Raw genomic sequence first — 22,780 nt, 5'->3', positions numbered from 1 at the left:
AGCATGGCTGATGCATTCTTTAGTGAATTTCAAAGTACTGCCAACATGTGATGAAATGATGGACACTTTCCCTGATGCAATTTCTCAAATTATTGGTCATATTGCTCCTGTTGGAACTGTAAATATACACCTAAAGCACCCTGGAGAAAAAGGTAAAGGTATTTTCTAGGAGAAAATATAGAAACAATAAACTACAAATCAATATTGAAATCTATAAAAATGCACTTTACTGCTACAACAATGAAATAAATCAGCCAGACAATCCTACATCTACCAATAACCAGCCTAATTCAGCTTTTAATTTCAATCCACTGATAAATTGCACTGAATTTATTTCAACAAATTCAATTAAATTTTATTTATGTGTGATGAATTTGCTTCTTTCTAATATTGGAGGTAATATCTTAGCCTCTCATAGAGATTTATCTAGTGCTCTATCATATTCAGATCAAATTAATGCCACAAGCACAATGTCCACGTTCTCACCTGTAAATTCTTACTCACCACTCTTCCACCTCTTGAACCCATCCCCACCTAATGATATAGATTTGTGTCCCATTGTTACACAATGAGACACAAACTGGCATTTTTCCTGTTTTTCTCTATGTGCTGTAATAACACTGCTACTCAAGATAAACAATTTAGATCCATTGTTAATTAATAATTATAGACATATTTTTAAAGCTCTCATTCCTCAGCAAAATATTTAAATTAATTTTTATTGATACAGTGCCAAAAAATAACAGTCACCACAAGGCACTTCATATTGCAAGGTAAAGACCCTACAATAATACAGAAAAAAACAACAGTCAAAATGACCCAGTATGAACAAGCACTTGGTGACAGTGGGAAGGAAAACCCCCCTTTAAACAGGAAGAAACCTCCAGCAGAACCAGGCTCAGGGAGGGGGGGTCATCTGCTGTGAGGGGAGGGAGACAGGACTAAAGACACACTGTGGGAGAGAGCCAGAGATTAATAATAACTAATGATTAAATGCAGAGTGGGGTATAAACAGAGAGAGAATGAAAAGAGGTGAGTAAAGAAAACACACCCATTGCATCATGGGAACCCCCCAGAAGCCTAAGCAAGGAGGGTTCAGGGTCACCCGATCCAGCTCTAACTATAAGCTTGATCATAAAGGAAAGTTTTAAACCTAATCTTGAAAAAATAGAGAGGGTGTGTGTCTCCTGAATCCAACGCCTAAGCAGAGAAGCCCAGACCTCCCTCTCCCCAGCCACCTCCTCCAGCTCATCCGGGGGGATCCCACAGCCTCGGCTCCTTCTTCACCACGACAGACCGGTGCAGCCCCGCTCCATCTGGTGCAAGTGTGATGCTTGGGGCAAGATTCTGCTGGGAAACCTTGGGTCCTGCCATCCACATCAACCTCTCTCTATATGCCTGCATTGATTCAGACCATGTACACCCTTTCTTATGAACAGTATTCCCTGATGGCTGTGGATGATGCACCCTGACAAACATGGTTCAGGAATGGTTTGAGGAGCACAATAATGAGTTTGAGTTGTTGACTTGGCTTCCAAATTCCCCAGACCACAATCCAATCAAGCATCTGTGGGACGTGCTGGACAGACAAAGTCGTATCTATGGAGGCCCCATGTCACAGCTTTCAGGACTTAAAGGATCTGTTGCTAACATCTTGGTGCAGATACCACAGCACACCTTCAGGGCTCTAGTGAAGTCCATGCCCCAATGGGTCAGGGTTGCTTTGGCATCAAAAGGGGGACCAACACAATTTTAGGAGGGTTATAATGTTATGATCTCTGTATTTGTCCAGAATTTCAATTCCCCTGAGATCCGGTGTGCATAAAGGCACAGCATATGATTCACAAACATTCGGTGAGCCCTCCTGCCCTGACAGCACTATCATCCAGGAAGGTACCACTCCCATTCCAACAGGAATGTTTCCTCACTATCGGAGTCAAGGTTCACATTTTTCTTTAAATTTGCCCCATTTTATTTTCAAGCCCTGGAGTAATTGAAACATTATCCTGTGGGGTAAATGGCCTTTGTTCTCAATGTGGGCCATGATATATTTGCTGGAGGGTTATTTGGCCTATATCCACTTGCGTGACACTGGTTTATCTAGTCTCTGCTCTTTGTTAGGCAAAGGAGCACTGTGGCCATCTACCTGTTTTGTTACAGGAAATCAGGCTACAGAGACCCTTTTCTCTAACCAGTTAATAGACTTTTAATTGCCGTAATAACATGATCAGTCCTGGAAAACACAAATGTGAGATTAAGCAGAAAATGAATGCAATGTTAAGATTAAGAGAAGAACATTTATGTAACACTTCTGAAAAGTGTTTTGGTGGCACTTTGAGGGTCTGTGCTGGTCCTGAATGTTTATGTGAAAAAGTCACTTGTGCTTTTTGTGAATAATAAATGAGAGCCTTGTATCAAAAGCAGAATTTGTAGAAAGAAATAAGAAAAATATTCATATGTTTTGATGTTGAAGTCCGTTCAGTTGGTTTGTTAAGCTGAGCCCTAGAGCACCACAGGGTCCTCCTCTGCACTCTGCTGGATGGGACTGGCCTGACTGGGCTGGGTCAGATTGTCCATAGCAGATAGGATAGAGGAGAAAAAGTGTTCAGAGTGGGTCTGCAGCACTCCAGACTGACTCTCGATGAGAAGCAGGGCGTCTCTTAAAACTGCAAAAGAGCAGAGAGAAAGAAGAGTCAGACTCAGTGAGGGGAAAAAAAAAAGTATTTTGCTTCAGTATTTGTTAGAGAGGCTGCTGTAACAGACTGACATGGAGAGGTGCTGTTCATGCAGCTGAGGAGTAGCTGTCCTGCATGCAGAGCACAGGAGGCCAGGGGCTGGTGTCTGCTCACTTCTCTCTGAAAGCTCTGACGACAGGACAGTCACATGATGTCAGGTGCTGACAAGGTTATTATAGTCAACCAAAACTAAAAGTGTGAAAAAACATTTTAGTTAAATAAAAACATGTTTGAAGCATGTTCTCCCGGTGCCTGTGTGGGCTGTTTCCGGTACTCCGGCTTCCTCCCACAGCCCAACGCCACGCATGGATTATTATTATTATACTAAAACAATCCATCCATCCATCCATTCGCTCGCTTCCGCACATCCTGTTAAGGGTCGCGGGGGGGCTGGAGCCTATCCCAGCTGTCATAGGGCGAGAGGCAGGGTACACCCTGAACAGGTCGCCAGCCTGTTGCAGGGCCAACACGGAGTGACAGACAACCTTTCACACTCACATTCACGCACTCAGTCACACTTATGGGCAATTTAGATTAGCCAATTAACCTAACCCCAGTAAGTGCATGGAATGTGGGAGGAAACCGGAGTACCCGGAGGAAACCCACGCAAGCATGGGGAGAACATGCAAACTCCACACAGAGAGAGGGAGAGGCCTGGGCCAAGGTGGAATCGAACCCAGGCCTTCCAGATGGTATTCTAACTGTGAGGCAGCAGTGCTAACCACTGCGCCACCGTGCTGCCCATACTAAAACAATATCTAACTAAATTAACTAGCTAACCAAAATAATGTGAAGTATCTGACTAACACTGAAAGGAGCAAATCCACTCTGGAAACTTAAGTGAACACAGAAAACTCAAAGCTGTGCTCAGGTGTCGTTTCCTTGCTTACCTCCAAGACTGGCTGGAATAAAGAAACGGAGAGAAAATATAGAAAAAATAAACTACAAATTCATTTTGAAATCGAAAATTAAATTAGCCGTACAGTCCTACATCTCCTAACTGATTAACTGTAATCTGTCTAATTCTGCTTTTTTTATTCTCATCATCAAGAAATGACTCGATATCTCCATGTCCACATTCCCACTTGTCAATTCTAAAGATCTGGAAGACGTTTTTCATCAGTTAAAGTCTTGCACCTCTTTACTTGATCCCATCCCCACCAAACTGTATTAAAATGTATAGCAGACATATTTCTTTCCTCAGCTTTCTTCTCACTGTCCTTATGATAAGTACCAATCAGGTTCAGAACCAATCATAGCACAGAAACAGCCCTCAATGACCTGAAGAGCAACAGTGACTCAGAGAGTTTCAGTATTAGTCACTTAGATCACGACATTTTAATTCAAAGACTTCATGATTCAGCTGGTTTAACAGGTCAGGTTGCTGATTGCTTCTCATCGTTCCTGAAGGGTAGCTGTTTTTATGTTGCAGTCAGTGGCTTTAGAGCGGCACAAACAAAAATTCAATCTGGGGTTCCTCAAGGGTCTGTCCTTGGCCCATTACTCTTTAACCTTTACAGGCTCACACTTGGTTCTCTCATAAAGAGTCATAATCCTACCATTCTCATGTAGGTGATACACAGCTGCACTTATGGTCCTCTGATGAGCTAACCTCTAGTCTCAGATTAATGAGCTGCATTGATGACATTAACTGCTGCGTGTCTGCAAACCTTTAAAAACTGAACAGAAACAAGACCGAAACATTTGTTGTTGTTCCACAAAGTCAGAGACAGAACATCTGTTCATATTTATCATCCCTGTCTGTGAAACATGGTGAGAAAGTCAGGAACCTTTGCATCATTTTGGACAGTGAACTCAGTTTTGATGATCACATTAATAATAATTCATTAATAAATATTTTGAAAGTTCTTATCTCAAACTGAGATATTGGCACATGCAGGTTAGACTACTGTAATGTTCTATTTGCAGGACTCTCCAAATCATCAGTAGGAAAACTTCAGAGTGTTCAGGACGCAGCAGCCAGGATCCTTACACGGAAATTTGAACACAATACCCCAGTACTGATCTCACTTCACTGGCTCCCAGTTCAATCTTTAAAATCCTTCTGTTGGTTCATAAAGCTCTCAGTGGTTTGGCCACCAGTACAGCTCTGACCTGCTTAATGTCTATAACCCGGTCAGACCTCTCAGGTCACCAAGTACAGATCTTTAAATGCCTCCAGGTGTGCTGAGCTGAGCTCACTCAAATCTGTGCAAAAAACAGACTAAATCTTTCTGTTCTCACAGGGTCACACTCAACAGCTGTGTGTGTGTGTGTGTCTGAACTTGTATTTTTATTTTGCTGCTTTCATTGTAAACCTACACAGGTTTTATGTTTTTATCTTCTGTGTTAAGCTTATCGAGTTTGAATATAATGAAATGTGTTTTATGAAAAAATAAATGGATTAATTAATCAGACTACTGATATTTGTGTTAATAATCAATCATTAATGTAATTATTAGGCAAACTTTCATAGATACCATCATAGGACCCTAACCCTGCGTCTGTAACAGGGCTTGAGAGGCGCAGCCCTCACCTGATACTCAGCCAGAGAGGACTTCACACTGTCCATTTCCACAGTGGGTGCAGTCAGCAGCTCCATCTTCTCTGACACTACGTGCAGCTGCTGGATGAGCAGCTGCAGCTGGGAACAGAAGACCTGGAACATACAGTACATACGATTCACGGGTGCTTTTATGATATTGTGGTTGTTATGATGGAAATGATAAACACTGTATGTCAACACGAAGACAGCATGTGTTATCTTGATGTTGTTAGAATATTCCCGCTGTGACTCAGGAGGAAGAGCAGATTATCTACCAATCAGAAAATCTGTGCTTCGTCCATGGTTCCTCCAATCCAACTGCTGAAGTGTCCTTGGGCAAGATTACTGAACCCCAAACTGTTCTTGATGCATCGATCATGGTGTAAATGCACTTAAAGGTATAGAATAAAATTCTGCATGAATGCGTGTTAAAAAAAACAGAAAAAAGTACCGTGAGTGTTGACTTAAAGTCGAGAAGCACTACATAAATACCATCAGATATTCATGGACAGTTTTCTGGGCCAGATCTGACTGAAAAATCAAATCTGTTATGGACTTTATTCAGGCCAACAATAGACACTGAAAACTGCTGTGTTTAATCCATCAAAATAATTCAGTAACATTTCACATTCATATAAATCAGACACCAAAGTTATATAGCAAACAACTACTTTAATTACTATGGTTCATTTACATTATGACACTGCACTGTACTCTAAATGATGGCCTGTGCATTTGTAGGTGGGGGGAGGTTATGTTTTCAGTCACGTTGGTCTGTCTCTGTTCGTCTGTTAGTAGGATAACCCGGAAAATCATGAAGGGAATGTCGATGAGAATTTCAGGTGTTGTTGGGTGTGGTATAAGAAGCAGCTGACTACGTTTTGGTGTTTGGATTAAAATGATGGTCTTGTACAGCAGATGCGATTGCATCTCTACCTGGATGTGTTGCATCAGAGAGTCACTCTGCTCTTCATCCTCCCAGCTGTCCTTCTGGCTGTCAATCAGGCTGACACCACACAGCCGGGCCACCAAAGCCTCCGCCTCCCTGAGACTGGGAGGACTCAGCCTCCCCCCAGCAGGACCCGCCCAGGCTTCAGAATGGTAATTCATGCTCTTAGAGTTCCTGTGAACTGCTGCTGTTGGAGAGGAATTTGTTTTCCAGTGGAGAAATCTCAGACAGATGCCTCCAAAACTGGACAATTAATCCAAACTCTTTGGCATAAAGAAAAGAAGGATTATATCTAGGGCTGGGCGATATGGACCAAAAATAATATCTCGATATTTTTTAGCTGAACGTCAATATATCGATATATATCTCTATATTTTTTTCTTCCCAAAAACTATAAACAAAAAGGCACTTCTGAGTCAAAGCTGCATGTCCCACATGTCCCACAGACACTTATTAGCATTCATTCAAAGACCCACTTCCGCTATTAAGGTCACGTGACTTACAATACAAACCAACAGCCAGTATGATTGTAACGCGTCATAGACTACATCAATATAAACAATACTGTCTCATCTTATATCGCGTATGAAAATATATCGATATTTTTTAAAAACTCAATATATCGCCCAGCCCTAATTATATCCCCTGTGATTTAATCCTTTCCATGTGTAAAAGCCTAAAATCTAAACATATATAGAAACATTTATAATGATAACCTGTCTGCTCTCTGCTCCACTGCTTTCTTTCATTTCTGTCTTGCTTGTCCTCCTGCAGCTCCTTGACCTCAGCTCCTTCCTCGTCCTCAACTTTGGGCCCCTGTTTTTCAGCCGAGGTGATGGAAGAAAGGATGGAGGTTGTGTGTGGTTCCAGAGAGTTCCAGTTAGCTGTGCCAGGCCGGCTCAGCTGGGCTGTGATCTCCCTCACCTGCACACAGGGACCACAGTGATGATGTGACCACTTCTGCAACTTTATCAAGAATCATGAAAGGAACGCAAAGCAAAAGTATTCAGTTTTTGAAAATCAGCAATGATGTACATATAACCTGCAAATGGCTCTACTTGCATAAGAGTGAATGTTCATACTCTACTGACCTCTCTGGAGAGGAGCTGCAGCTCCTCGAGCTGCTCTGGAAGAGGCCGGAATTCCTCATCCACCTGCCCACACATGGACCGTGGAAGTACACTTGCAGAGTGGATGAAAGCAGAGGGGGTAGGCGAGCATAGCGTACGGCACTGATGATCGTGACCATCAGTACTGAAAGCATTTGTCTCCCCTCTGTCCTTACTGCAATCCAAGCAGTCCAAGGACAAAGACAGCAGGGAGTGTGTTTCATCTGCAGATCTAGTGGAGGACTGCCGCTCAGGTGACATTTGACCTGGACAAAGAGTGCTTCTTTCTTTGCTCTGCCCTGTCGCACTTACTGAAGTGTCCAGCCCTGATAGGCTGGTGGAACTACACGGGTGGTCCAGTGCAATTCCTGAGTCCTGCAGGTTGAAGTCTGTGTGGAGAACAAAGTCTCCCTGGAGCCTCTTAGAGCTGTCACACTCACTCACTTCCTGTCCTGGTCTCAGAGGGTAGGTGTAGTTCAGCAGTGCCTGGTACTCCTTGTTTGGATCCCATCCTGTAGAGTGCCTGTCTGGAGACGGAGGCAAAGCTTTAGGGATGGCACAGGCCCAGTAATTTGCCTGATAGGGAGACTTGGGAACTTCTTTTGTGTTTGCTCCAAGAGAACACAGTTTTCTCTCTCTCCAGCTTCTCTCCTTCCTGCTCTCTAGCCTGACCTGAGTTTGGTTTGGTTTAGAGAACCCTGAGCGAGGGGTGGATGTAGGATACAGGACTGTGGAAGTCAGTCTTGGCTTCAGAGGAAGGTTAAGTCTATGGACTTGAAGATTAGAGCTCGAGAGGTTCTTTGGAGCCAATCTGGTCATGGGGAAAGATGTTCCAAATGTAGTGGATTCTTCATGGTGAGACAGGAGCTCTGAGACACCCAAGGGTGAGCTGAGGTCTTCTTTGGAGGTAGAGGGAAGTGATATGTCACTGAGAGATAGGCTAAGGCTCAGTGGGGTGACCTCATCTCTTGGTTTGGTCCAGAAGTTCGTGCTATGATGTCCACTTCTGTCAACACCCGGCTGTTTCTCCTACAAGGCAGAAAAAAATGATACTGCTCCACTGCAGACCTGTGCATCAGAGTAAAGGCTCCTGGCATTTACATAAATGAGCTTAAACATTCAAACTACAAACAGATGAAGTGAATAACAGCAAATGGCAACGTCTTACATGAGTAAGTGAACAGTCGGTTTGATTATGGATAAATGTACAAGACCTGAGCTACTTTAAAGGTCCCGTATTTCCCCACTTTAAGACATATTGATGTTAGTCTTGCAAATCCCCACGACATATATTTAAAGTTCCACAACGAAATACCACACAGGTCATTTTTTTGTACCATGCCTGAACCCCCCTGGTTTGGCACTCTGTTCCTAACCTTATGTTTTATTGTAGGTTTAAATCACACTGGAATAGCTGTCGGCCTCGCCCCTTTCAAGGAGGCGTCGGTGAGCGACAGTGAGGAGCAGCCAACAGGAGCAGCTCAGGCGCTTTGTCTGGAAATGATGGTTACCATTTACAGTTTCAGCGCTGAAAAGCAGAGGCTTGGTAAGTGGATTGAGTGCGTTAGCGCTCTGTAGTTTATTAGCCACGATAAAGTCAATATTTTATTCCTGCTCAGTACCTGACAACAGGAATAGAAAAATATGTGCAGGAGAACATTTACTGGGAATCTAGCAGTATTAAAATATAGTATAAGTGAGTTTAGAGTAGGAAACTCAGATCTGTTTAACTGCACTGAAGTGCATAAAAATAACGCTTCATGCATCTCCACAGAGCTCGGACCTGAGGGTATATGTCAGTCACACCAGCCCTGACAAGCAGCGCCAGAGTTCATCAGATATTTATGTTCTTCAGGGGTGTGAGAAAATTAAAGTATAATGTGTTTCCAGCATTAACACCTGTGCTGCTGTGCCCTCGTTGCTCTGCAGCATTACAACCACAAACACTAACCAGGCTTTCTCTCTGCAAGTTAATCAAATGGCAGCAGAGGAAGAAGGCAGAAATGCAGAGGAGGAAGTGAAAGTGCTGAACAACCCGATCACAGTCATTGCTACACAGTGTCACATTTCTCTTCTTCCTTTTTTGGAGTATGTTGGCTTTAACCAGCAGCGTTAGCTTAGCTCAGTGTCTGCTTGGTACCCATTTTTTTTTTTTTTTACACAAAGAAAATGCAGGAAATTCTTAGTGGCCTGTAAATGTTGGAGGTGGACTTCAGATTTCATAGCACATACTTTACATCTCAGTTTTTAAATTCTATATAAATGTGTTTTTACGGGACCTTTAATGAAAGTCAAGTCATTCAGTAACTGCAGTATAATTTTGTTGATGAGGAAACAGATTTTACCTCTCCAGCTTCCTCACCTCTGTGATTCTCTGTGGATGTGTCTTCTTTAAGATAGATGCATGGTGCTCTGCAGAAAACAGAGGCTTTCTCGCCACATACTGTCTGTGTGACACAGAGCTGGAGGTAGCTGCCATAGTAACACTTTTGTGTGGCCCTCCTCGGCCCTCACTCGTGCTTCTTTCACTGTCTTCTGTAGTTGAGCATCTCCTGCTCTGTAACTCTTTAAATCGCTGGCTGCATCCTTTGGTTTCCATTGCATGAAGGAAGACTTGTCAACTGAAAGAATAAAATTCTCTTTATTGTATGAGAAAAGCAGAAATTTACATTATTGTTAATTATTTCAGTTTTGAGTTCATCCATGTACCTTGCAATACCGAGGCAGCGTTTTCTGTACAGTGTTTTCTCAGCAGCAAAAATCATGTTGCCGAGTTGACACACACAGGAGCCCTGCGATGACACAAGAAAGAAGCAAAGCACATGAGAACATACAGGAAGGACTGTCCTACTTCTCTAAGACTGGAAGTACTGCCTCATGGTTCTGTCCACAGAGCAGTTAATGTACATCAGTGTTTCTGCTCCGTAATAATGGACAGTTTTCCTCATCTGAGTCAGCAGTTCAATAGAAGATGTTATTTGCTACACAGATTGTGAAGCAAAGAGATTTGTTTTCATAGGGAAATATAAATTATTTATTGCTGTGATCAGGATGGCGCCGCAGACAGCAGCCTCGGTACTTTTCTGCTCTCATACAGCAGAGAAGAACTTTTACACGTCCGTCAATCAAGTTATTAAACTTTTTCACCATCTTTCATCCATCCAGAGAGTTTTGGAGAACTTTGTTGGAAGGGCGGCAGCTCTCAATGGGAATATCAGGACACGCCGATGAGGGGAACGAGCTGGAGCGCTCATTGAACGCCGTCAGCGGGGATTCCGATCTGTGCTCCCTTCAGTTCACCTGGCGAATGTCCCGCCTCTTGCAAATAAGATCAATGAACTGCTGCTACGCAACAGAATAAAGGCGGACATCTTTCTGCCAATGTGCTTCACCAAAACCTCAGCTCATTATATCTGCTGGGCTTCCAACTTCTCTGAGCGGACTGCAATATGGAGCATTCTGGGAAAACGAGGGAAGGCGGAATCTGCTTCTACACTTCCTTCCAAAAGTGTATAGGTACAGTGAGGCCAATCCCTTTATTTTGCTGTAGCCTGAAAACATCAGATGAACATCTCAGTTTTTATTATATCTGGATCTGATCCACAGTTCAGAAGACGGCAGCTTTTGTCTGAACCCACCGATTATTTTGTGAGCAAACGTATTGGAACATGTGACTGACAGGTGTGTTTTCTCCTGTCTCGTCTTTCGTTTCATCTTTTAATGTCAAACATACCTCATTTATACATGATATATTTAGCAGTTTTAATATACTTTAGATTTATTATGTAAATGACTGTATGTTTGTTCTTCATTTCTCTTCTGAAGATGTAGCCACTGCAAATCTGTTGTACATTGTTTAAGAGGTTTTTCATTTTAATTCTAAGATGATAAAAGTAGTTAACATGAAACAAGCACAGGCTAAACTCAAGTAAAATTTGCTCTTATATGAAGTCAAACAAGTGAAGTCATGACTTACCATAAGCTCCAGCTAGCTGCTGGCAACTCATCAATTTCTTAGTCTGAGCCAAATGAAATCTGGACATTTTAGAAATATCTCAGCAGAGATTGTAGCTCATGTGGAGGTTTTATTGGGCTAAAGTTAATCAAATTACTCTCAGCCAATCAGGCTCAGTCACAAGCCTACATCTGTGACTGTGTCTAGCTTTGTAAAAGCTTTGGCTAATATTATTTCAGGGGGACAAACATGTTAGACATTATTTAAATAAAATATATTTTGGTCAACAATGTCTAAGTTAAATAACAGGAAGTGGCTCCTTCGATAAATGCACTCCTTTCATGCCTCTTTATTTTACTTGGACCACATCACAGACTTTTAATGCAGTACACTGACTGCACCTGATACCATAACACATCATATACTATTCAGAAAACCATGTTCAGTGTTTCTGGGACAATAGCAACAAAAGTATCAAAAAGTATATGAATCCATTCATCACATATTCCCATATTTCAAATTTCTGCCTATTGTACTTGTATTTCCTCATTACATCAATTTGGGGATAATGTGTTTCCATTATGAAATTACACAAGCTCAAATGTAGCATGAAATCTTGGGAGCCTTTCTGCTGCACTATAGGCAGTAGATCTGATAAGCATCCAATTCCAGGGTTCAGGCAGTGCAATGATACGGTGCTCCTCATCTGACCGATATCATTAACAATGCATGCCCAGACCTGCTCACCTACCTCCCTGCATCAATGAGGGAGAGGGGCATTTGTCCAACGGTGGTGCAACCGGACACATCGGCCTTCAGTGACCACAGCTGCTCACTGTGTTTTGTAGGAGCTCCATCAACTGCCTCTCAATCCTGATTAATATGATGCGTCGAGGAAAACGTGAAGTTTAGTAGCAAAAAGATGTTTCAAATGTTTCTACAGTGTCAATATTAAACTGGACTTTCAGGAACAGAATATTTTCTTTCTTTCTTTTTGCAGGATCCACAGGGATGCAGTGATCTGACTCTTCCATACCTACAGTCCAGGAAAGAGCATGTCAGGACTTTGTACTGACAGTATTATCAGATCATCACAGCCACTGCCATGTTGGTTTTTGGTTCCACAAGTTACCATATTTGGACAAGAGGGTGGAGTGCATTACATTAGTAAGCTTTCTTAGCACTTCATAAACTGTACAAGTGCAGCACAAGTGTTTACCTCAACTCAGCTTGGTCTTCTTTGTGAGTTTACCAGCAGAGTACTTCCATAAAATTAATAGAAAAGAAGTCACGTGACCTTCACACGAGTCACATGACCTTCATAGTGGAAGGGCAAACTTCTTGATTGGGCTGTTCCTCATAGCTGGCCGTGTTATTTGTTAGCAGGGCTGGGTGATATATTGAGTTTTTTAAAAAAATTGAGATATTATTTTTGGTCCATATTGCCCAGTTCTATTTGTTAGATACTTCTATTTATTTTCTACTTTCTATTTTCTACTGGAACACATTTGGCAAGTTTCTACCCATCCTGAGTACTAAAGGAGATCCGAGGACTGCCTAACTCTAATATCATCAGCTATAGCTTCCTATGTCAGCTGTGAATCTCCATCACTCCATCACTGGCTGGTGAGGGGCAGCCAATCAGCACAAAGCTGGCTTGGCGGGAGGTTTGTGGAGCTAAAATGGCTCATTTCAGACAGAGAATGGGCTCCACCGAGGCACAGTAAAAAAGCAAATAAGGATTCTTTTGAAATGTAGATCATGGTACTCTACTGCTGTAGAGTCCAAGAATGAGACATACAGAGCTAGAAATGAATAGAATAGGCCCACTTCAAATGTATCAAGTTTAAGATCGGCACTGAGCAGCTGTCACATTAGAAACAGGGTTAGGCTAACCCTGGTCTGGGTTTAGGGTTAGGCTCAGCTGGGACACACTAACCTTCCTGTCTCAGGATTTGGGGTGGCTGGTAAACCATTTACACCACCATAGTTTCCAAGGGGATGGCTTCATAATGATCCAACTGGTTTTCATCATCATAAAATCTCCTTGTTGTGCCAAAAAGTAATCCTGATGTTTCTGTGTGTTTTTACGTGTTTTTATGTGTAATGTCTTTGCTTATATTGGTAAACAGAGTGCAGCCAGCATGATTTATGAAGGGCTTATATATAAAATGAAGAAATAACCTGTTTTTCAACAATCTTTAGGAGTCTGTGTTATTGTACCTACATTATAATCAATCCAGTGCTTTTTAAAAAATCTTTATAGATCTGTGATGTTATATTTGTTGTGATTTCTGCAGCTTTCTGAGCCAGATTTTTAATGTCAGACAGTTTTTACCTTGATAAAAAAACCAAATATATCAAAGTCACTTTGCCAAAAACTGAGTGCAGCTTCCACCTTGTGACAGAAATGCTGTTTCTCACTCAAAATGACCTGATATCATTCATGAGAGATATGTTTGACACATGTTTCACAGATTATAGGTCAACAAGTCATTTGCAGCCGTTTAAATACGAGCAATCATTTTATGGCAAATACCGAAAATTGCTTTTTGGCACAACACTCCTATTTAAAGAATCTGACACTTCCCATCGCCGACCACAGTCTGTGTGTAAGTCACACCAACAGCCACTTATAGATAATCTATCAAAACAATCGAAGTGTTTAGCAGTAGTTACAACCCTTTGCCCGAATGCAACCCAAAAACAACACAAACGGCAGATATTTACCGCATGTAGCAGCGGAGCTCAGCCCGGAGCTTTGCCTCCCTCCTCCGCTCGTTCTGCCTTCAGGTCCGGTCCTGCCTGTTCAGTACGGAGGACAAGCCTTTCACTGGCATTAGCATCCAGGCCGTACCATCAGGGAATGGTCTATTTACTGCCACTCGGCTACATTTAATAGCATTAAATAACATTTAATAATTGCTTTATTATAACTTGTAATCTGTTGCATGTACAATGTATCTGGTAAAGGATACACTTTAACGATATGAAAGTAATAATTAACAGGAACGCGTAGCACTAAGGTAAAACAGAAAATAATAAAAATGCACACCGGTCTTATTTTTATCACTTTGTGAACAGAAAAGCTTCCAAAATTGTCGGCGCTTCGTTAAACTCTGATCTCTCTTTTTCCGCTTCTGCTGCTTCGTCGTCTTCTTCGGATTTTAAAGGCTGCTGACAAACCAACTTATAGGTGCATTACCGCCACCTACCGGACTGGAGGATGGCCATACTGGTGATTAGCAATGGGAAGAACCGAAAGAACCATATCCTCTGCATTAATCATGTAATTCGAAGATGAGCAAATAAAATACTGCTTAATTTCTGTGTTGCTGTCCGGACTTCATGTTGTAGAGTTTTGTTTGCTGTTCTTAAATAAAGCTACTCTCCTCTCTTCCTCATACTTAATGCAGTGGATCTGTGCATATTCAGCAGTTTCTGGGCTTACCTTGAATTTGTTACCTTGAGTTGAGGAAAACTGAGTTTCTGTTCCAGAAAGAGAATTCACTTCATTTCTGAGTCACTTACTGAGGGAACAGACTCAGATCTTAACCTGCCCACGAGCGCATAGGGGAGTGAATTAATTTGCAGACATTTACAAACACTGAAATTCCAGTTACAATACACTATTTTTGAATTTATTTAACATGAGTGCTTTTACAGTCATTAGTATATAAGGACGGAGACAGCAATTATGTTGTGGATCTGTTATCAGCTCAGAATATAATCTATAATCTCCAGCTTTCCAAATCTGTGACTGCACAAAGTAACACAGCTGTCAGACTGTCAGTCAGTTCCTCTGAAACATTTAGTAGGCCTACTACTGTATGTTACTGTAACAATCACTTTTTAAATACATCTGTATAAAGCTTTAGACATGGAACACACTGAATATAGAATTTTAAAGTGAGTTTTTAAATGCAGCTGCAAACAGTCTGTGTTGTGAACATTTCATGTTGACATTTGTTCACAGATTGAGATTCAGTCATTAAATGCTGTCAGCATTCTGAAAGGTAAAATAATCTGAAATTCAGAGAATGAATCTCGACATATTTTTCTTTAAAAATCACCAAAATCAGTCTCGGCGGGTCGACCCAGACCCGGATATACCCGAAGGTGTTACAGGCTGCCTAACGGATCGTGAGTCCACTTGCGCGGCAGGACACATCCAAAATGGATAAGGATCACGGAACAGCGAGTCTGCAGCTGAGACTAAACGGTCAGGAACAGGTGATGTTCAGATTGTCGGTTTAAAACCAACAGGAAGCACCACATTTTCATTGATTCTTTTATTTGATAATGGGTGCGTCACGATTCAGGGGCTGGATCCTTCTAAGGCTGCATTTTAAGGGTGATATGTCAGAGCCGTCAGAGCCAGGCGTCGAAGGCTGTCCCAACTTGAAGGCGCCTAAAACGTGGCCTCATTTTCCCAGATTTCCCAGGTTGGGAGTATCCTTCATGGTCTAGCCTAGCCCATGATTCATTGCGGGCTGAAGCCTGTTGTGGGAATTGCAGAGGAGAACATCCAAAAATTCTGAAATATTACTGTTTCTGTGATGCAAAATAAATTTTTACAACATTTTCAGGCGAGACTGTAGATGTATAAATCTCAGATATCTGATTGATATTAAGATATTGCTTAATTGCAAAAGTGCTCCAATATTTTCGGAGATGTCCGTTCCCATTGGTCTAACAGTAGCTCACCTCACCAGCTGTCAGCTGACCGGGCGGTCGAGGGTCCCTGTACCCAGAAAGAACACCTGACTCCTGGCACATCATTTTCAAACCCCCGCTGACTTTCACCCATGAGTGGAAGTTAAACACAGATATAATGCACTCAGATGATCAATAATAGTTGATGTCTGGTTTATTTCTTTGTTTCATTTATTCCTGAGCAAATCAGTTTAGCAGAGATTAAAGTTAAGCTTCTTTACTGGATAGTTTTATTTAGCTTTACAGGGATATACAGGGATAAGCTGGAGACCAAACTCCAGCTGAATAACACCAAAGAAGAAACACACCAAAATTACTGAACTCCTCAGTGACAGCAATACTTATGGTAAAGGGAGCAGTTCTTAAACAGCGCTTTTCTACTCTGAGCACCCAAAGACAGTCACCCATTCATATGAAGCTAAGCGCTTACTGTCTACATGCCAACGCTTGAACTTGGGGTTCAGTATCTTGCCTAAGGATACTTTGGCACGCAGCCAAGAGCAGCCAGGAATCAAACCGCCAACCTTCTGATTAGTAGATGACCTGCTCTACCTCCTGAGATACAGCCACACCGATTGATGGACTGATCACATTTAAGATTGAAGCATCAATAATTGGAAAGACTTCTTTGAACAGTCTAGTAGGAATGGGATCTAACAAACATGTTGCTGGTTTGGAGGAAGTAACTATTGAAGTTAACTCTGAAAGATCAACTGGAGCCAAAGAGTCTAAACAAATACCAGCAGTGCTGAAAGCAGCCGAACATGAAGAATAATCTTTGAGATGGTTATGAATAATTTTTTCTCGAATGTCTAAAATTTTATTTGTAAAGAAATCCATGAAGTCACTGCTAGTTAAAGTGAAAGGAATACTCGGCTCTACAGAGCTCTGACTCTTTGTCAGCCTGGTTACAGTGCTGGAAACAAACCTGGGGTTGTTCTTATTTTCTTCAATTAATGATGAATAGTAAGATGTCCTAGCTTTATGGAGGGCTTTTTTATAGAGCAACAAACTCTTTTTCCAGGCTAAATGAGCATCTTCTAATTTAGTGAGACACCATTCCCTCTCCAGCTTTCGGGGTATCTGCTTTAAGCTGTGCGTTTGTGAATTATACCACGGAGTCAGGCACTTCTGATTTGAAGCTTTCCTTTTCAGAGGAGCCACAGTATCCAAAGTTATACGCAGTGAGGATGTAAAACTATTGAGGAGATAATCAACCTCACAGTCTTCAGTTTCTATGCCATATGTCAGGACAAGATCCAGAGTATGATTAAAGTGGTGGGTGGGCTCCTTTACATTTTGAGAGAAGCCAATTGAATCTAACAATAGATTAAATGCAGTGTTGAGGCTGTCATTCTCAGCATCTACATGGATGTTAACCCACTATAATGATTTTATCTGAACTGAGCACTAAATCAGATAAAGAGTCTGAGAAATACCTTGAACTCTCCACCTCTTGGATCAGAAACGTAAAGAAGTCCAGTCGCCTTCTTTTTCAAGCTTATAAGACAGTCCATCAGAGGACTGACCTATTTATGGTAGAGGAAGGTGACTTTGGTTCAGTGGATGCTGATTACTTTGGTCAGTTTCAACCTATTTCAGAGAAAATAATGCTTCTTTAAGCTAAAGGTTACTAATAATTTTGGCCATATGTACTTGCTTTAAATAAAGTCAGCAACATACATTGTGGAGTTGTGAATGAAATTCATTTTACATTTATTAATTTGAACATTCATCCATGAGGACAGGACAGGCAGTTATGTCTCTTTCACAGCTGAACACCATCAATGTGCAAACTCATCTTTGAACAAATATGTAACTGATTTTCTTTTGTTTTAGTTAGACCCCACTGAGCTAGTGATGATTATGAGCTGCTGTAGCTCATTGGCTCATGCTATGTTTACACTTAAAGTCTCTTTTTAATGACTTCAATTGATATTTGGTGATTTTTCTTGTATAATTGTTCTTAAATCAAAATTCAAGAAAGATCTGAGTGTTCAGTTAGCGCTCTGTATGGTATGACAATGATTCAGACACAGCAAACACAATGAGAGTGTGTGTTCTTAATTTACATGTTGATAGAGGCATTCCTCTATCAACATGTAAATTAATTAGCCAGAACAGAAGTGCCTCTGTAGTCATAGCTCTGCTGATCGTCTCTGTTTATTACTTTAATTTGGAGACTTGATTGTTCCTGCTTCTCCATCACGATTAAAGACAACATGGAAACCCACTCATGGTCTCACACATATCCAAACTGTATCAGTATGCCATTTGGTGTCATTTCTGAATCTCAACACCAGCGATGAAGAGTACAAAAACAGCATCACCCTTTGCCTCATTCTGATATGAAGGCATTTACCTGTACAGTAAAACTGTTGGATAGCGTGTGACTGATTTACAGTACACATCCATAACACATATGATACATTTCAGATTTACAGATGAACTAGAAGTCCACACACCGGCCCTTCCTCTCCCAGTCTCCGTAGCGAGTTGGCTCTGGACCCCGTGGACCTCCTTTCTCCTTGGTCACAGGGTTCACATCATCAGGGAACTCTGAAAAAAATAAGAGTAATTCAGATGTTTCTTTAGTAACTGTTTTCCTTTCTCGCAGTTTATGATAGGGCATCTACAGGCACAGCATAGTTTGTTCCACAAACATTTCAAGCCACAAGCTTAAACTACCAAGAGCAACTGCTCATTTCAAGACATTAGTCCTGGAGGAATGCCTCTTTCCCATTTCCATCAGTGTACAGCAAGCTGTGAGGACCACCAGCCAAACATTTGAGCCTGGGGAGATGAGCTACAACTGCTAGCCAAGCATGGCCAAGCATGCCTTTGCTTTGGATGGATGTGAAGAGGAGTAAAAGTTTTGGCACTGTGTGCTGAAAGTCAGTGGTAGTCTTTTAGTGATACATGCAACATGCAGTTAAATAGATCTGGAGTGTCTAAGCTGAGAATCAGTTTTTACATTAGCTGTTTGGCAGCTTCATGATTTAACTTCATGGTCACTTTGGAGGCTAAAGTTTGGGTTTCTGTTCTGCTGTGAGGTGATTGTGAGGTAATTTATCCATATGTTCAAACATGGTGTTCATTACATACAAACTCAGATTTGTACAGAAGTTCAAAAACAGAACACCATTAGGGTTCCAATCAGGCCGGCCGCCGCTCCAGGTCTCACTGTCGTTGCCCATGTTGAAGTCTTCCAGTAGGACAATGGCATCAACAGATGGAGCATCCCACTCAGTGACTCCAGGAACGCTGGGTACGCATAAGCAACAGTGAGGATCTGTTCGCTGGCCCGAAGGCGAAAGGAAAAAACCCTCTGGTCCACTGGTAAAAACTCCAACATACCGGCGCTAAGCCAAGACGCCCACCCCATCCAACCGCCTCTCACCGACTCCAGACTGGAACACAAGCCATGCATCGAGGTGAGCCCGACTATAATTAGCCGGTATCTGCCAACCTCGTGCACTAGGGCAGGCTCCTTCCCCAGCAGAGAGGTGACGTTCCATGTCCCAGTCACCAGCCTCGATAGCTGGGCATCGGCCTGCCTGGGCCACCGTTCTTGGCCGCTGCCTGCACACTGCATCTGCCCGGCCAGCCCGTTTTACTGTCCTGCCTTGATGTTTTATCTTAATCTGTGTTCTTGTCTTCATCATAAAGGGGAAAATTACCTTAAAATTGCAAACCCTCCAAGCAAGGGTGGGGGACTTGTCCCTGTAAGATGTTGGGTTGTAGGTAAAGCACGAGTAAAGCTTAAAATTTATTCACTTTACACAATAAATGTTCCTAAAAATGGTGTGCTATGACTTAAACACAGGGCTGGCATCATTAAGGAGGACGTGACATTGGATCCCATGGCCCCCCGACTTCACACCGCCTTGACTGTAACCAAAAAAAAAAAAAACCCTTAAGAATTAGCACATCTACCTCCATTGTTCATTATCCCTCATCAAGTAACAGCACTACTGGACAGCAATTAAATCAATAGAACTGAAGCAGCTGAGAGATTCTTCCGTTTGCAGTTTGTTTGTCAGTTTTCTGAGTGTAGTTTGTATGTTAATCAAAGTGCTACGTCTCTTTCTCACTTTCTAGAACATCTTTGCTCTTCTCCTCGAGGCTGTCAAACCGTCCCTGCGGGGTTTTGGCCTTCTTCAACGGCTCCGTGTCCTTCACCACTCCGCTTGCTGTCCGGGAACACCCTGAAGGAGGAGACACATGGCAGGAGTTTTAGAATAAAAGCTGGCTTGACCTTTACAACAAGCTGACACAATGGAGCTCCACATCTGATCCTCGCTTAGTGAACAGCACTCGTCTGTAAATTTTGACATTCATATAATATAAGACATAAAATCTGACTTTGAAGATGAAAAACAGCCACTTGTGTGTTGTTGCCACATGCTTGCTCATAGGTGGTCGTTCTGTTGGGTTTTCTCTGTATTATTGTAGGGTCTTTACCTACAATACAAAGCGCCTTGAGGCGACTGTTTGTTGTGTTTTCCTGCTATATAAATAAAAATGAACTGAATCGAATACTAAATCTGGGTGTTTTGTGGTGTAAAGCCAAACAGACTTTAATATTTAATAAGAACGGAGCAGATAACTGTAAAAGTTTACTTACAGGAATCAAACATTTTGCCAGTGTACTGTGCTGAGGTATCAGACAGCTTGTAATATCCCAACTGAACCTTGTTGAGCTGAAGGTCACAGTTTAATTCAAACAGAGCCTCTAATAATAGGCAGTCGATGGGGAAATCGTCCTCCTGTCTCTGTGTTGTCTTTGTCATGCTTTTATCCCACCTGAGCCCATTACCTTTGTTATAGTGACCAACATTTCTGCAGGATTCTGTGTCCAGCTTCCCTTACTCTTATGTTTTCTCTGATTAAAATATATAAAGTGTCTTCATGTGTTTATAAGTCAAAATTGTGTTTAAATCCTGCAACTTAACAGATGTTAAACTTCTGATTGCTTTTGCTGCTTTTTTGTTAACGCCAGGGTTGATTTCCTTTGTCTTCGAACTGCAAGCATCCAAAGTCAGGATAGACTGAGAAACCCACTGCTGCAAAGTGGGAGGTGAAGGGACAGAGGTTTCCACCCCTGATGATACACAAAGACAAATTCAGCAGTGTGTGAGGAAGAGGAGCCACCCAACACCAGCTGGAGAGAGCAGACAGCTGTCGCTGAACGACTGCTGGAAACAGTTACTAAATATGTTTCTTTGCAGAGGTTCCAACACAAAATATAACCGGTGTATACAGAATTACAATAACTAATATGTGGTGAAAAAGAAAACATTTTATTCTTTCAAATGAGAAATTGTATTTATTGAGCTGAGCAGTGAGTCCCTGGTGCTGCTGCTGGACCCTCATGCTCAGGTCTCTGTGCCTCCTGAGAAGGTGAAAGGAAATCGGCACTTTTAAGGAAAAAGTATCAAGGGCAGTAAAATTGTACATTCAAGGCCTTAGTGTGTAAGTATCAGCATCAAAATGTACCTGCAGATAAATGTCAAGCAAACTAACTCCTGTTCTGTGACATGTGTGTGTGTTGCATATTAGTGCTGTAGAATTTTATAGGTTTTATATATTCTGAGGTAAGTAAATGAACAGTATTACATCATATTTTATAAAGAGGTCATGTGTCTGCATCATCTCTCTCCTGATAGACTTACATCATCCCATCTTATGACATTGCACAATTTTCTCACCCAATAAAAGAATATTTACCACAACGTGGTCACGTCTTTTTATTTTACTTTTAGCTATGAGATGCTGCCCTTAAATATAACTAATGAAAGCTTTCAGACAATTGTAGTGGATGGCATATATTAATATTTGTCTCCTGCCTTCGCAGGACCAGTCCACGGGCCCAGTCCACGGGCCCAGTCCACGGGCCCTTCGAAGGATGCAGCCCCTGAATTAGGACACAGCTTATGTCTGTTGTGAACGGCCACCATTGATGTCGCTACACATATGCGTGTGGTCCTCGAACTGTTGGACAGCTGATGCCTTCCGCCTTCTGCTTCCGGGTAACAAGGAAATGACGTACCTCCACCGAAGCAGAGCTATTTCGAAGTTTCGAGTTATAAATCTCGAAATGTTAAGTTAAACTATCCCGCATAGTGCGCACGTGAAGCCTCGAGAAATGAACTTTTATTTTAATCAGAAAGCTTCACGAGGCGTCATCTGCCCATTACTATAGTTACAGTTTATTGCTAATAGAGGATTCAACACAAAACACAACTAACAACAACAAGTGTGCAGTCAGTTACGGAGGTTCGCTTATCTCTTACTGAAGCGATCAAACTGACCTGTGAACAGCGGTTCCACAGCTGGATTCTTACAGAGCACATGTCTGCTGACTGAGGAGCACACCCGCAGAACAGACATGTCTCAAAAAGAGAAACACAAAACCAGTGACTTTCTGTCCAGTGTCTTCAGCTCGGGCACTTACACTGTAATGATATTGTTTGTCGACTAACAATTACGCAATTTTCATCATCATTTAGCGACGGAAAATGTCGGGCGAGCCAGTGCACTGCTGCGTACGGCCAGCAGGGGGAGACCAAGCGCTAAATATCCGTTATAAAGACGTGTGTGCTTCCAACGCAACTTTGGTGTGTAGAAACGTGTAGAAAATGGGGCTACACAGTTAATCGAATTTTAATCTCGATCGCGATTTTAGCTTCCCCTAATTAAGTGAATGTGGTCGAGCGATACTGAAAATGCTCCGCAGACAGAATGTAAATCAAAATCAAATCAAAAGCT

General features: G+C 42.0%; 2 protein-coding genes across 3 annotated transcripts; both read right to left on the bottom strand.

Moving 5' to 3' along the window:
- Window positions 1-2,277: 2,277 nt before the first annotated feature.
- On the bottom strand, window positions 2,278-14,455 carry cep68 (centrosomal protein 68). 2 transcript variants are annotated; one of them, XM_030725417.1, is made up of 11 exons: window positions 14,349-14,455; window positions 14,024-14,182; window positions 10,048-10,130; window positions 9,701-9,959; window positions 7,321-8,367; window positions 6,946-7,153; window positions 6,217-6,416; window positions 5,272-5,394; window positions 3,626-3,637; window positions 2,768-2,864; window positions 2,278-2,666 (listed from the first exon to the last, which is right to left on the bottom strand). In XM_030725417.1, the coding sequence occupies exons 4-11, from the start codon at window positions 9,935-9,937 to the stop codon at window positions 2,503-2,505; spliced, it is 2,088 nt and encodes a 695-aa protein (XP_030581277.1). In that variant the 5' UTR covers window positions 9,938-9,959; window positions 10,048-10,130; window positions 14,024-14,182; window positions 14,349-14,455; the 3' UTR covers window positions 2,278-2,502. The 2 variants fall into 2 exon arrangements, with proteins under 2 accessions (XP_030581277.1, XP_030581278.1); XM_030725418.1 differs by lacking the exon at window positions 3,626-3,637 and having other exon boundaries at window positions 14,024-14,452.
- Window positions 14,456-17,696: 3,241 nt separating this feature from the next.
- On the bottom strand, window positions 17,697-22,501 carry sdhaf4 (succinate dehydrogenase complex assembly factor 4). Its single transcript, XM_030725448.1, has 3 exons — window positions 22,324-22,501; window positions 20,104-20,217; window positions 17,697-18,568 (listed from the first exon to the last, which is right to left on the bottom strand). Exons 1-3 carry the CDS (start codon window positions 22,400-22,402, stop codon window positions 18,459-18,461), a joined length of 303 nt encoding a protein of 100 aa, XP_030581308.1. The 5' UTR covers window positions 22,403-22,501; the 3' UTR covers window positions 17,697-18,458.
- Window positions 22,502-22,780: the final 279 nt, after the last annotated feature.

This window comes from Archocentrus centrarchus, unplaced genomic scaffold (assembly GCF_007364275.1).
Source record: "Archocentrus centrarchus isolate MPI-CPG fArcCen1 unplaced genomic scaffold, fArcCen1 scaffold_55_ctg1, whole genome shotgun sequence".
In the NCBI taxonomy this organism is placed as follows: Eukaryota; Metazoa; Chordata; class Actinopteri; order Cichliformes; family Cichlidae; genus Archocentrus; species Archocentrus centrarchus.
The sequence above is the reverse complement of the archived record's forward strand: the minus strand, read 5'-3'. Positions and strand labels throughout refer to the sequence as shown.

Excerpts from the sequence above, each read along its gene's own strand:
- cep68 (XM_030725417.1), bottom strand. The coding sequence starts at position 9,937 with ATGGAAACCAAAGGATGCAGCCAGCGATTTAAAGAGTTACAGAGCAGG. Across the intron at positions 8,368-9,700 it reads ATCCACAGAGAATCACAGAG|GAGAAACAGCCGGGTGTTGA; the intron begins GTGAGGAAGCTG and ends TCTGCCTTGTAG. Across the intron at positions 7,154-7,320 it reads TGCAGCTCCTCTCCAGAGAG|GTGAGGGAGATCACAGCCCA; the intron begins GTCAGTAGAGTA and ends CCCTGTGTGCAG.
- sdhaf4 (XM_030725448.1), bottom strand. The coding sequence starts at position 22,402 with ATGTCTGTTCTGCGGGTGTGCTCCTCAGTCAGCAGACATGTGCTCTGT. Across the intron at positions 20,218-22,323 it reads TGTGGAACCGCTGTTCACAG|GGTGTTCCCGGACAGCAAGC; the intron begins GTCAGTTTGATC and ends CTCCTCCTTCAG. Across the intron at positions 18,569-20,103 it reads GAGCAAAGATGTTCTAGAAA|AGTTCCCTGATGATGTGAAC; the intron begins GTGAGAAAGAGA and ends TATTTTTTTCAG.